Source organism: Salmo salar, chromosome ssa26 (genome assembly GCF_905237065.1).
Source record: "Salmo salar chromosome ssa26, Ssal_v3.1, whole genome shotgun sequence".
Classification (NCBI taxonomy): domain Eukaryota; kingdom Metazoa; phylum Chordata; class Actinopteri; order Salmoniformes; family Salmonidae; genus Salmo; species Salmo salar.
The window spans coordinates 613,698-628,240 of record NC_059467.1 but is presented as its reverse complement, the minus strand read 5'-3'; the positions used below and the strand labels follow the sequence as shown (position 1 = coordinate 628,240).

The window sequence follows — 14,543 nt, the reverse complement described above, 5'->3', positions numbered from 1 at the left end:
TTCTCCACAACTTTGTCCCTGACCTGTTTGGAGACCTCATTGGTCTTCATGGTGCTGCTTGCTTGGTGGTGCCCCTTGCTTAGTGGTGTTGCCGACTCTGGGGCCTTTCAGAACTGGTGTATATATACTGAGATCATGTGAAATCATGTGACACTTAGATTGTACACAGGTGGACTTTATTGAACTAATTATGTGACTTCTGAAGGTAATTGGTTGCACCAGATCTTTTTTAGGGGCTTCATAGCAAAGGGGGTGAATACGTATGCATGCACCACTTGAAAAAAATAACTTGTTTAAATTGTTTAATTTCACTTCACTAATTTGGACTATTTTGTGTATGTCCATTACATGAAAATCTATTTAAATTACAGGTTGTAATGCAACAAAAAAGGGAAAACGCCAAGGGGGATGAATACTTTTGCAAGGCACTGTACATACATTTTCACAAACACTAATGACATCACACTTGCTCAGACCCACATATCCACACCCAACGTTGTTTCCAATACCTGAAAGACTTTCTGGACTTACTTTGATGACTGGCTGTGCTGTGGGAACCACAGCCATCATGGAGGCAGCGGGAGACACAGCTTGGACAGGGATAACAGAGATGATGGTTGGCACTGGCGTGGCTGCTCTGACAGGAGTCTGACACACAGGTGGAGGGGAGCTGGGATAAGTGGATGGGGGTGAATCTGTTGACTCAGCCTCTGCTTGGCTGCCTGAAAGACGTAGGAAGCAAACTTTTGTAAATGACAGACATTTCCCCTCAAACAACTTTTCTTCAGCGCACGAGTCCCTCCCAACTGTGAAAGGATGGAGTTACCTGCACTAATAGGCCCTCCTGGTTTGTGGGCAGCTTTAACTTTGGGGGCCGGTGGTAGCAGCTCCACCTCCTCCTGAGGCATTTGAGCCACTTTCTGTAAGAAGATTTTCTCCAGAGCTTGGGCCATCAGCACAATGTCATCTGTAGGCTGTGGGAATACAAGAGGGAATGAGTTATGGGTCAAGATGAAGGCGAAGGTCAGACGGAGCACCTGATCAAAATTATCACAGTTACAGAATCAATAATACCTAGAAAGGTGATGGGTCGCCTCTAGACAGAGTAGAGAAAGTGTAAATACATTCAAATCACAATCCTCATCTTGATGAGTCAAAATAAAGTTCACAAGTTAAAATCAATGTCACTGGAAAACTATCTGTGTGTGTAAATGTCAGTGTATGTGATCCTGTGAAAAAACGGCAAAAGAAAGTATGCCCTTTGAACTACTTGTTATTGCTGTTTTTTTTATTTAGATTTGGAATGAATGGTAAAGGAGAATTTACCTTGTTGTAGATGTAACAGTTGGTAAACATTGTGTTGAAGTCCTGCATGCACTCACTGGCGCTCCAATAGTAGTTATTCTCTAGCCTCTTCTTTATTGTTCCCATGTCCATTGGGCTCTTGATAACTTTATGATAGTCCTATATGGCAGCATCAATTGGAAAGAACCATTCAATACGAGGGAGCAATACAATAAATGGTAAGGAAATAAACAACATGTTTTAAGATGATGAATGTTGAACAATGAGGAGTTCATCCTTTCACACATCGCAATATTACTACTACTTAGGAACCACACAAAAATGTACATACATCCACACAGAGTATTTACATTCAACTATAAGAGCCTACTTCTACCCAGAGCCAAATGTAGCATTAAAGCTAGAATCCCTAGCTGTTACATCTATTTCTGGACTTAGAAATGAATGACATATACCCATTGATTCTTTAACTTATAAATGCCTCATGAGCTTAGTTAAACTGTCATACCCTATTAGAACCCAAAATATAAGCTTGTTTTACTCCAATGTTTCAAAAGTAAAATCTAAACAAACACTATATAGCCTCAAAACATGGTTAAAGGTCCAATGCAGCCGTTTTTATCTCAAAATCAAATAATTTCTGGGTAACAACTAAGTACCTTACTGTGATTGTTTTCAATTAAAATGGTCAAAAAGAAACAAAAATAGCTTCTTAGCAAAGTGGCATTTCTCAAGAAGTTTGCTAGGACTGTCTGGGAGTGGTCTGAGTGGGGAGGGGAGAACTGAAAATGAGCCGTCATTGGCGGAGAGGTTTGGAACTCTTTCTTATGGGTCTGGCACTAGGCAGGCCAAAACTTCATCCCACCAAAACAGGCTGAAATTTCAGCGGTCTTTTCAAACAGTCCTTTCAGTACAAGGGAATTATCATAATTTTCACAGCAGTTTCACAGATTCTAGCATTTATTCTGTTGGTCAACCGAGATTGTTTTAATCGAGCAGTAACAAATAATATAAACTCAGCAACAAAAGAAACGGCCCTTTTTCAGGACCCTGTCTTTCAAAGATAATTCGTAAAAATCCAAATAATTTCACAGATCTTCATTGTAAAGGATTTAAACACTGTTTCCCATGCTTGTTCAATGAACCATAAACAATGAATGCACCTGTGGAACAGTCGTTAAGACACGGTCGTTAACAGTCGTTAAGACGGTAGGGAATTAAGGTCACAGTTATGAAAACTTAGGACACTAAAGAGGCCTACTGACTCTGAAAAACACCAAAAGAAAGATGCCCAGGGTCCCTGCTCATCTGTGTGAACGTGCCTTGGGCATGCTGCAAGGAGGCATGAGGACTGCAGATGTGGCCAGGGCAATAAATTGCAATGTCCGTACTGTGAGACGGCTAAGACAGCGCCACAGGGAGACAGGACGGACAGCTGATCGTCCTCGCAGTGGCAGACCACGTGTAACAACACCTGCACAGGATCGGTACATCCAAACATCCCCCGTGCGGGACAGGTAACAACAACTGCCCGAGTTACACCAGGAACGCACAATCCCTCCATCAGTGCTCAGACTGTCCACAATAGGCTGAGAGAGGCTGGATTGAGGGCTTGTAGGCTGGATTGAGGGCTTGTAGGCCTGTTGTAAGGCAGGTCCTCACCAGATGTCACCGGCAACAACAATGTCTATAGGCACAAACCCACCGTCGCTGGAGCAGACAGGACTGACAAAAAGTGCTCTTCACTGAGGAGTTGCGGTTTTGTCTCACCATGGGTGAAGGTCGGATTTGCGTTTATCGCCGAAGGAATGAGCGTTACACCGAGGCCTGTACTCTGGAGCGGGATCGATTTGGAGGTGGAGGGTCCGTCATGGTCTGGGGCGGTGTGTCACAGCATCATCGGACTGAGCTTGTTGTCATTGCAGGCAATCTCAACGCTGTGTGTTACAGGGAAGACATCCTCCTCCCTCATGTGGTACCCTTACTGCAGGCTCATCCTGACATGACCCTCCAGCATGACAATGCCATCAGACGTACTGCTCGTTCTGTGCGTGATTTCCTGCAAGACAGAAATGTCAGGGTTCTGCCATGGCCAGCGAAGAGCCCGGATCTCAATCCCATTGCGCACATCTGGAACCTGTTGGATCGGAGGGTGATGGCTAGGGCCATTCCCCCCAAAAATGTCCGGGAACTTGCAGGTGCCTTGGTGGAAGAGTGGGGTAACATCTCACAGCAAGAACTGGCAAATCTGGTGCAGTCCATGATGAGGAGATGCACTGCAGTACTTAATGCAGCTGGTGGCCACACCAGATACTGACTGTTACTTTTGATTTTAACACCCCCTTTCTTCAGGGACACATTATTCCATTTCTGTTAGTCACATCTGTGGAACTTGTTCAGTTTATGTCTCAGTTGTTGAATCTTGTTTTGTTCATACAAATATTTACACATGTTAAGTTTGCTGAAAATAAACACAGTTGACAGTGAGGGGACGTTTCTTTTTTAGCTGAGTTTAGATATTCCATAAAAAATCTGCTGTTTCCAGCTACAATAGTCATTTACAACATGAACAATGTTTACAATGTATTTCTGATGAATTTGATGTTATTTTAATGCCACACAGCCAAGTCAATCAAGGTGTGGATGGAGGACCACCAGATCAAGACCCTGTCATGGTCAGCCCAATCTCCAGACCTGAACCCCATTGAAAACCTCTGGAATGTGATCAAGAGGAAGATGGATGGTCACAAGCCATCAAACAAAGCCGAGCTGCTTCATTTTTTGCTCCAGGAGTGGCATAAAGTCACCCAACATCAATGTGAAAGACTGGTGCAGAGCATGCCAAGACGCACGAAAGCTGTGTTTGAAAATCAGGGTTATTCCACCAAATATTGATTTCTGAACTCTTCCTAAGTTAAAACATTAGTATTGTGTTTAAAAATTAATATAAACTTATTTAGTTTCATTATTCAAGATCTGACGACAACTGCATCTTTTTTGTTATTTTGACCAGTTGTCATTTTCTGAAAATAAATGCTCTCAATGACAATATTTTTACTTGGAATTTGGGAGAAATGTTGTCAGTAATTTATAGAATAAAACAAAAATGTTCATTTTACCCAAACACCTGGCAACATTAGAAGAGTAATGGCAGGATCTACGAAAGCCAGCAGGAGCGGGAGGAGAATAGTAGGGTCAGGTTACGTTTTTTTTAAATCCTGGTTATCTAGATCTCTGGCGCACTCTTGCGGCATTTGTCTTATTTCATCAAACTGTAAGCTTAAAGCATCAGACAAGCTCAATGCATATATTTGGTGTTATATGGAAAAATACACTTTAAAAATGTTGACCAGTCGATTGGTCGAAAGAACAGACAACTTTCAGTGGACCAAGATTTGTTTCTGTTGGGGACAGCCCTACTAGCTTAAAGGATCTGCTTCTACCTATTACTAACTACCAATAACAAAGAGAAAACTACGGAGTGTGGACTCGACTTACAGCAAGACATAATTTGATGGTATCCACAGGCGTATAAAAGGGCCACGCAAACTGATGTTTCCATAGAGTCTTCACCACAACATTCTGCATGTACTGTAGTTGGTTAGTTTTCCTGCCAGGCTTGTTGGGGTTGAAGAACTCTGGTGGCGGTGGATTAACAAGCGTCGGGGCGGCCGCAGGAACAGCCGACATACTGGCAACAGGAGAACACTTCTTCCCAGTTCTGCAAAACGTCTGAGTGTTTTCAATGGATACTTTGCTCCACTTTCAGCTCCTTATTCCTCCAGCAGTACACACATCCCATCTCACGACCTGAGTGTCTGTGCCCTGCAAAACAAAATAAACAAATATTGGAATTAGAAAATGAAGGGAGGTGCAGTTCAGAAAATATGAGACACTCAGAGTTCAAGATAGCATCCTCGCAGACAGTAAAGTTTACTCGAGTCAATTAGGCTAACATTTTATGACAAAGACTTTGAGCTATCAATGGTAGCTAAATTATAAACAAAAAATGTAATTCATAAAAAATGTGAGTACACATTACATCTAGCCTAAGTAATACAGCCTGCACAGACACCTGATCACTTAGAATTTGTAAAATGGGCAAAGAATTTACATTTAGCTGGGCAACAGCTAGCTAGATTGTTACACCAGATAATTTACCCCCCAAAATTGGTATCCATTACTGGGAGTTACAGGTTAGATACTGTTTGCTATACAAAGGGTGGGTCTAATCCTGAATGCTGGTTGGTTAAAAACGCATTCCAGCCGGTGTCTATTCCACAAATTACCACCTGCTAAATCTATGACGTAAAAATGGCTATTTACTCTGTTCCATCTGACTGCGCAATCCACTGTCTCATCAGCCCAGGCAGGGAAGTTATAAACTTGATCTCCACATTCATTTTAGACTAGTTTTCAACAGCGGAGATTTGTCTCTCCAAAATTAGCAACATTGTTTCAATATTCAAATTCTATCTCCAACTGTCCCATAATAATGAACGTGTAGGGGTCGGGAGAGAGAGGCAGGCAGCGTTTCTCAGCCTGTCGAAATCATGAATCAGCTGCCATCATTTTTATGGATATATACAAAGAAATGTCAATTGAAAAAAGGTATAACGAAACGAAGTGCATCTAGTTTGCAGTCTTCCAGGCAACACTCGTGCCAATATATCCTCCAAACACCGGCTTCTCGGGCATTATCACTTACTGCAAGTGTAGCACAGATAATTTTCGACCGACCTTAACAATACTTTCTTCATATTCAATTCGCCCAAAATGTATCTTCTAAAATGTCCGTGTCCAGTTGCAGGTGGAGCGTTTGAATAAAAAAAAATGCTACATTATTAAAATAAATGTTTTGCTCCATGAACTCATCCAACAATGTGTACGCTGCCATCTTGTCTATTTCAAATATTCTCCCATTAATCGAGAGAGATGGGTGTCCACCCCAAAGTACTGCATGTCATGACAGCCGTCTCGATCAATGAGAGAACACTTGAAAGAGACAAGATGGCAGTGTATACACATTGTTTGATTACTTCATGGAGCAAAAATGTATTTTATTTTAATAACGGAGCATTTTCAAAATTCAAACGGACCCCCTGAAACTCATTTTATGGGACTCCCGTTTCCACAAATAGAGAACGAAGATTTTATAGCCAAAACCAGTTAAGCATAAAATTATCTTGCAGCTTCTGTATAGGCAAAGCTGTAATTACATTATATGGTGTTACAATCTGTAGCTACACCAAACCTGTAACTCCCAGTAATGGATACCAACAATATTTGGTTAAATCACATCTGTAGCTAGGCAACAACAATGATGCAGAGATAAAACATTCACAAAAGCACATTTCCCCCCCCAAGTTACGTCCAAAATCTGACACGCTTAGCAATTAAAATGCATATTGCTAAATGTACAGAACTACTTATCCACCCTTTATCTCACAAAATAGTAGCTATTTTACATGTAGCGATGGTGTGCATGATGATTACGTATCATCACATCTATTCCTTTAAAAAAGATGGCGGGTAGGGGAACGCAATGCAAGCTTGCCAACTAGCCTCTCAATCGGCAAAATCCTAAATGTGCACGCCATGCAAAGAGCTAGCTAGCAACGTACATACGCCACTAGTTCACGTGAAGTAGCTACACCTAAAATGTTGAGTAGTGTGTTATAGAAGCGCTGAACATGATATAATTAGATAGATAGCTTCCCATTTAAACTTCGCATATGATAAATGTAGCGTTAGCTACTAGCCTAACAAATCTTAGCTGCTTTGTAGCTATGCATTGTTTCAAGGCGCCGAGCGGACCGGCCGAATCAGAAAACAACCTAGATGGAGTGTATTTGAGAATCACTTAGATATGTATCCTGTCCTTTAAATTACACAAACCAGAACAAAATAACATTTTACTTTATTACTTTCTCCTCAAATGGCTCCAGTGGTGGTTCGCTCGCAGTTTTCAGGTACCTTTTATTTCAGCGAAGTAGCTAGCATATTAGATGAGTTATCAGCATAGAGCTAGATAGAGGACAAATTTATTTTATCTGTGCCATTACAGCGTCTGTGGCAGCGCCATTAGACTATCTCCAATGTGAAGAGGTCAATTTTCTTCTTCACGATTGGCTGATCAGTTGCGAGGACCCGGTTGCACATGACTACAACAGGGTCACCAGGGGGAATCAGCCAATGAAATTGAAGTCCCACCCAGTTGACCACATTAAAATGGTGGAAGCGCTCAATGGCGCTAATAAAGTATTTTGGCCATTAGATGCCGCTATCATTCTTTATGGTCATCAGCTGTCTGCAATGTCCATGCGCAATTTCGAGCAGCATCATGGTCCTTGTTGTGTTTTGATGGTTAAAGCATTTAGAATTGGAGGTATGTCCCTAAATGACCTACTACATATCCCAAGATGCACCTCCTTATTGCACAAGCCATGTTTTGGCCAAACATGTCGTCATGAAGGGAAACGTATTGTTCGAAGCTATCAATTGGCTTTGATACAACATTATTAAATATAGAATCAGATATTACCTACAATAATACATAACTTATAGGAACAATGGATTTAAAGTAAATGTGTCCAATAGAATGCTGTAATTGCACAACTCCCTGCATTCCCAGCTAACAAGTCTCGGGAGAGAACGTGTTTCTAATGTTACCTGTAATGTTCCCCTAATGTTTTAGTGTCCCGTTTTTCATTAGTAAAGGGAATATTTTAATCTACACTGAACAAAAAATAAACTCAAAATGTAAAGTGTTGGTCCCATGTTTCATGAGCTTAAATAAGCAATCCCAGACATTTTCCATATGCACAAAAAGCTTATTTCTCTAAAATGTTTTGCACACATTTGTGTTCTGTTAGTAAGCATTTTTCTTTTGCCAAGATAATCCATCCACCTGACAGGTGTGGCATATAAAGAAGCTGATTAAACAGCATGATCATTACACAGGTGCACCTTGTGCTGGGGACAATAAAAGGCTACTCTAAAATATGCAGTTTTGTCACACAACAGAATGCCACAGATGTTTTGAGGGAGCGTGCAACTGGCTTGCTGACTGCAGGAATATCCACAAGAGCTGTTACCAGATAATGTTATGTCTATTTCTCTACCATAAACTGCATCCAATGTCGCATCCCATGTGTAACCACGCAAGCCCAGGACATCCACATCCGGCTTCTTCATCTGCGGGATCATCTGAGACCAATCACTTGGACAGCTGATGAAACTGTGGGTTTGCACAACTGAAGAATTTCTGCACAAACTGTCAGAAACTGTCTCAGGGAAGCTTGTCGTCCTCACCAGGGACTTGACCTGACTGCAGTTTGGCATCATAACCGACTTCAGTGGGCAAATGTTCATCTTTGATGGCCACTGGCACTCTGGAGAAGTGTGCTCTTCACGGATTAATCCCGGTTTCAACTATACCGGACAGAGTGCCCCATGGTGGTGGGGTTATGGTATGGGCAGGCATAAGCTTCAGACAACGAACAAAATTAAATTTTATTGATTGCAATTTGAATGGACAGAGATACCGTGACGAGATCCTGATGCCCATTGTCATCCCATTCATCCACCGCCATCACCTGATACTTCAGCATGATAATGCATGGCCCCATGACGCAAGGATCTGTACACAATTACTGGAAGCTGGAAATGTCCCAGTTCTTCCATGAAATGTGTGTATCTTATGTTCTGAGAACATGGCAACCATGTTCTGTGTATGTTTGGTGGGATGTTGATGGAATGTTGTCCTAACCCACAGAAAACTGGACACATGGATGTTCTTGCAACGTTCCCATGAAATGTGTCTAGAACAACATCTTAAGTTCTGATAACATGGTAACCACTTTCTGGGTATGTTCCATTTGACATTAAGGGAATGGTATCTTGGAAACATTACTTGCACATCACAATAACATTCTTATGAAAACATTAGTTTATGACCTAATGAGTCTCTTAAGGGAATGTTCTCTAAAGTTGTGGGAACATTTGCTGTTAGCTTGGTTGGCCCAGAAGTCAAGTGAATCAGTTGACAAGCTCTGGAAGTCTCTGAAGCAGCTAAGGATATAGTAACATACTTTAGACCAAGACTAGTAGTCTCAGCCTGGATATTAAATGTCAAGTCAGTTCTGACAAGATTGAAGTGGAGAGACAGCCTTAATGCTTATTCACTACTGTTGCTAACAAGTTGGTTGAAAATCTTCCAGGTCGTTCAGGCCTTTACGGAGAGGGTCAAGTCTAGGAGTTTTACTCTAAGCAGGGGGTTGAAGCTGATGCTTTTTCATTTGGTAAAGTTTCAGAAACATCTGTGTTAAAGAAAATACTACAAAGCAACGGGTCTTGATAACATTCCTTCCAGGTTCTTGAAGGATGCTGCAGAGAGATGGAAAAGGAAGCGAGACATCCCACTCGCTAGTTTTTTCTGGTTCATATAGAGTCACTGAACTAAGCAGACCAGACCCAGCTGCTAATGCATTGCTGCCTATGGGAGAGCCACCCCCTTAAGCAAACCGGAACTTACTATTTTTTTTACAATGGTAAATGTGACTCACCACCTGGATTCGGTCTTATGTAGCAACATTTGAATTTCCGTTTTTTACATTGGATAAAAGTAGAGACAGAGCTACAAAATGATATATCATACCCTGCATTTGAGGAAACAATTGGAAAGTAATTCTGCTTTGAAAGTTGATCAACTTGTAAACTCACTTTTGAGAAAACAGTCTTTCAATGTTTTGGTACTACTATTGGAGAACCCTTCTTTGTCTACACCCATTCAGCATTGTTCACACCCTCTTAAGCCGTAGCCCCACCCATCTCTTTAAGGGTTGATCTGACCGTTCTGTACTAATTTGCCAGCTACTTCAAGACATCTAAGGGATCTCCCTCACTAAACATTACTCGTCCTAGCAGAGCTGGTTAGGCTGTTATGTTATCCAGAGCATTGGTGACTGCAACTGTGCTGTCAGATTGTGCGTTCGTAAATTCAGAGCGTTTCGCGTTCAGAGAGCACACTGGACGCTCTGGCCAATAAGTAGGGTTGTTCTGAAAGCTCTGACCTCAGAACCACAGTCAAGTTCCCAAGCTAACTGGCTAACATTGGCTAGCTACTTCCAGACATAATGAGAGAAGACCCCATTCTGACCATTTTACTCCCCCTAGCAGAGGTGGTTAGGCAGTTTTCATGTTATCCAGAGCATTGGTGACTGTAGTTGTGCTGCTGGCAACATTTGAATTATGCTTTGTTTCCGATGTTTACTGACACCGGACATATTCAATGGGTGTTGAGCGTTAAAAAATTAATCCGTTATTCTGCACTCTGGCACACTAAGACGAGAGAGACTTTTGTTAAGAAATGTAGCTAGATAGCTAGCTAGGTAAACAATGAATCCCAAAGCATGACATAACGTTAGTTAGCGAGCCAGCTAGTTAACAGTACACTAACTTGAAATGAAAATACTTTGTCAATATTAGAGTGGAGTCTTTTGTTAAAACATGTAGCTAGCTAAACAATGGACCATAATCACAACTCATGACGTTACTACCCTGCATGAATCTGCAGGTAGCTAACCAACAAGGTTCTATGGCTATAACTAGTCAAGTAAATGTGTCTGAGATACGAAGAATAAGATCATACACAACGTTAGCTAGCGACCCAGCCAGCTAACATTAGCTAACTACTCAGCCAGCTAACGTTAGCTAGCTAACAGTACACTTGAAATGAAACCACTTTCTGTCAAATTAGAAATGTGTAATATCTAAAAATGTAGCTAGCTAGACTATTTTACCAGTATACATCATGGTTGGACGCGTCTTCTGTCTGATGCCATGAATGGTTGCCCTTAGTTTGATGATATAATCCAGACTGGTGTTTTCTCCATCTACTTAGCTATCATACTCAGGTGAAAAAAGCAGCGTTTGACACGATTACGTAGACATACTGACTAGCTCCAATAGACAGACGCGTGCTAATCCAAACTCATCTCTCGGCATGTCCAGCCCACTCATTATCTCAGCCAATCCTGGCTAGCGGGAAGGTTGCTCTCTTTTTCTGTGGCTAAACCAACTAGGCTCGCAACTGTATTTGTATTTACAGATGGCATACAAGTTTGATATTAAGGCGCATGAAAGTTCACATGTTCGAGAAGGCATTTCTGCCAAAAACGCATTTTGATAAAAACGTTTTTTTTTTAATGTTCAAACAGCTCTCCTGTGAAGTCGTGACTTGCGATGTATGCCTAGTTTCCTGAATCGGGTCACAAATGGCCTGAGTGGGACATTTTCATTTATTCAACATCTTTGGTATTACCCCATGTGTAACACATAGTTCATCTATCAATAGAACAGGGGACGTTCCCTAGTGGCATGAAACATGCAAGAGTAATTCCTCTCTTCAAATAAGGGAATAAGTTGGACCAGGGAAACTACAGGCCGGTCTATTCTGTGTGTACTATCTAAGGTCATGGAAAAGATTATGTATGAATATATTGATAAATACATCTCAGTCATGGTCTGTTCAATGATCTTCAGTTTGGGATTCAGGAAGTCCCATTCCACAGACAGTTGCTTACTCTACCTTACTGAACAGATAAGGAAAATTCTGTGGAATGGTCATGCTAGATCTTCAAATGGCATTCGACACAGTAGATCTTGACACCCTACTGTTCAATCTACGGCCCCTGGGTTTAACAACTCAGCCACTGACTGTGTCAGATCCTATGTCACGGGGCATAATCAAACGGTGGATGTGAATGGGTCTCTGTCAAAATCCAGAACCATTAACTGTGGAGTCCCACAAGGCAGCGCTCTTGTGCCCCTTCTCTTCCTGTTATACATCAATGACTTGAAAGCAGTCTGTTCATGTGACCTCTTTCTTTGTGCAGATAATTCTGCACTTCTTGTGTCCCAAGAGAAACCAAAAATGCAATTTTTTTGTAAAAAAAAATCCCTAAGTGCAGAACTTCAAAATGTTACAAAAATGTTATCTGACAATAAATTGTGTTAAACAGAATCCATCCTATTTGGATCCAAGACCAAATTGGGGAGAAACCTGGTGTTGAGATAATGTGCATAATACCAATCCAGAGATGGCGCTAGTGGGTCACCTATCTAGGATAGATAAACAGGTGCATTATGAGTGTCTGACTGAGATGTCGTGACCTGTAACATGTTATACCTAAGTAAAGGATTATGCTTGCATCCTACTAACTCTCCGATGTGAGTTATTCACGTACACATATTAACATGGTGTCAAAGAAATGAACCCAAAGCCAAGCACTGCTGAAAAGATAAGGTATGTGGACAATGTAATCGCTGTCGGATAAACGCAAACAAGTGGAACAAATGAGCGAGGACAAAGAGCCAGCAATGTCTTCAGTCAAATTCCAGTGCCTAACGCAATTTTAAAGACAAGACTCTCCTTTATCTAACCACACTGTCCGATTTCAAAAAGGCTTTACAGCGAAAGCAAAACATTAGATTATGTCAGCAGAGTACCCAGCCAGAAATAATCAGACACCCATTTTTCAAGCTAGCATATAATGTCACAAAAAACAAAACCACAGCTAAATGCAGCACTAACCTTTGATGATCTTCATCAGATGACAACCCTAGGTCATTATGTTATACAATACATGCATGTTTTGTTCAATCAAGTTCATATTTATATCAAAAACCAGCTTTTTACATTAGCATGTGACGTTCAGAACTAGCATTCCCACCGAACACTTCCGGTGAATTTACTAAATTACTCACGGCTTTAGAGAGCCAATGGAAGCCTTAGAAAGTGTCACGTTACAGCACAGATGCTGTAATGTCGATAGAGATGCAACAGAAGGAGAACAAATTGTCAGACAGGGCACTTCCTGTATGGAATCTTCTCAGGTTTTGGCCTGCCATATGAGTTCTGTTATACTCACAGACACCATTCAAACAGTTTTAGAAACTTTAGAGTGTTGTCTATCCAAATCTACTAATTATATGCATATTCTAGTTTCTGGGCAGGAGTAGTAACCAGATTAAATCGGGTACGTTATTTATCCGGCCGTGAAAATACTGCCCCCTATCCCAAAGAAGTTAAGGCTAATCTGAAGATGGTGCTGGCTAAGGCTAAAACTATGTTAGGGTGTTAAGCACCAACGATGTTAGGGTGAAACAGTCAGAGGTCACCAAGCGCAACATAGCCTCAGAGTGTAAATCAGCTAGAAAGATGCGTCAGCATCGAGTAATTGTCTCTGGCCTCCTCCCAGTTAGGGGGAGTGATGTCTCACAACTCAATCGTTGGTTGAAAACTGTTTTCTGCCCATCCCAAAATATAGAATTTGTAGATATTTGGACCTCTTTCTGGGACTAACCCACAAACAGGACCAAGCCTGGCCTGCTGAGGAGTGACGGACTCCACCCTAGCTGGAGGGGTGCTTTCATCTTATCTATGAACATGGACAGGGCTCTAACTCCTCTAGCTCCACAATGAGATAGGGTGCAGGCCAGGCAGCAGGCTGTTAGCCAGCCTGCCAGCTTAGTGGAGTCTGCCACTAGCACAGTCAGTGTAGTCAGCTCAGCTATCCGCATTGAGACCGAGTATGTGCCTCGATCTAGTTCGGGCAAAACTAAACATGGGGTGTTCACCTTCATGGGCTGTTCACCAAAATCTCACTGGAAGAAAGACCTCCATTCCTGTCGTTATTTAAAGAGATAGTGATATCTCACATCTCAAAATAGGGCTATTTAATGTTAGATCCCTCACTTCCAAGGCAGTTATAGTCAATGAACTCATCACTGATCATAATCTTGATGTGATTGGCCTGACTGAAACATGGCTTAAGCCTGATTAAGTTCCTGTGTTAAATGAGGCCACTCCTCCTGGTTACACTAGTGACCATATCCCCCGCGCATCCCGCAAAGGTGGAGGTGCTGCTAACATTTACGATAGCAAATTTAAATCCCCCCCCCCCCAAAATGACTGTTTTTGTCTTTTGAGCGTCTCGTCATGTAATCTATGCAACCTATTCAATCACTTTTTATAGCTACTGTTTACAGGCCTCCTGGGCCGTATATAGCTCCCTGAGTTCCCTGAATTCCTGAATAATTTTCACATTTTTGGTGACTTTAATATTCACATGGAAATGTCCACAGACCCACTCCAAAAGGCATTCGGAGCCATCATCAACTCAGTGGGTTTTGTACAACATGTCTCCGGACCTACTCACTGCCACAGTCATACT

The 14,543-nt window shown here is 41.7% G+C and overlaps 1 protein-coding gene across 11 annotated transcripts in view; it reads right to left on the bottom strand.

Annotated features, from left to right (window-relative positions):
* LOC106586971 (bromodomain-containing protein 3) overlaps window positions 1-7,481 on the bottom strand; it is a 51,046-nt gene extending 43,565 nt beyond the window's left edge. For 3 of the 11 annotated variants that reach the window (XM_014174734.2, XM_014174744.2, XM_014174742.2), the window contains exons 1-5: window positions 7,225-7,417; window positions 4,804-5,130; window positions 1,327-1,464; window positions 827-974; window positions 532-722 (exon numbers count right to left, since the gene is read on the bottom strand). In XM_014174734.2, the coding sequence (XP_014030209.2) occupies window positions 532-722; window positions 827-974; window positions 1,327-1,464; window positions 4,804-4,995 (669 nt within the window). In that variant the 5' untranslated portion in view covers window positions 4,996-5,130; window positions 7,225-7,417. Of the gene's footprint in view, window positions 1-531; window positions 723-826; window positions 975-1,326; window positions 1,465-4,803; window positions 5,131-5,419; window positions 5,494-6,045; window positions 6,065-6,773; window positions 6,843-7,224 lie in introns of those variants that run through there. The other 8 variants (XM_045707996.1, XM_014174745.2, XM_014174738.2 and 5 more) reach the window with 7 other exon arrangements.
* Between the last annotated feature and the right edge of the window lie 7,062 nt (window positions 7,482-14,543).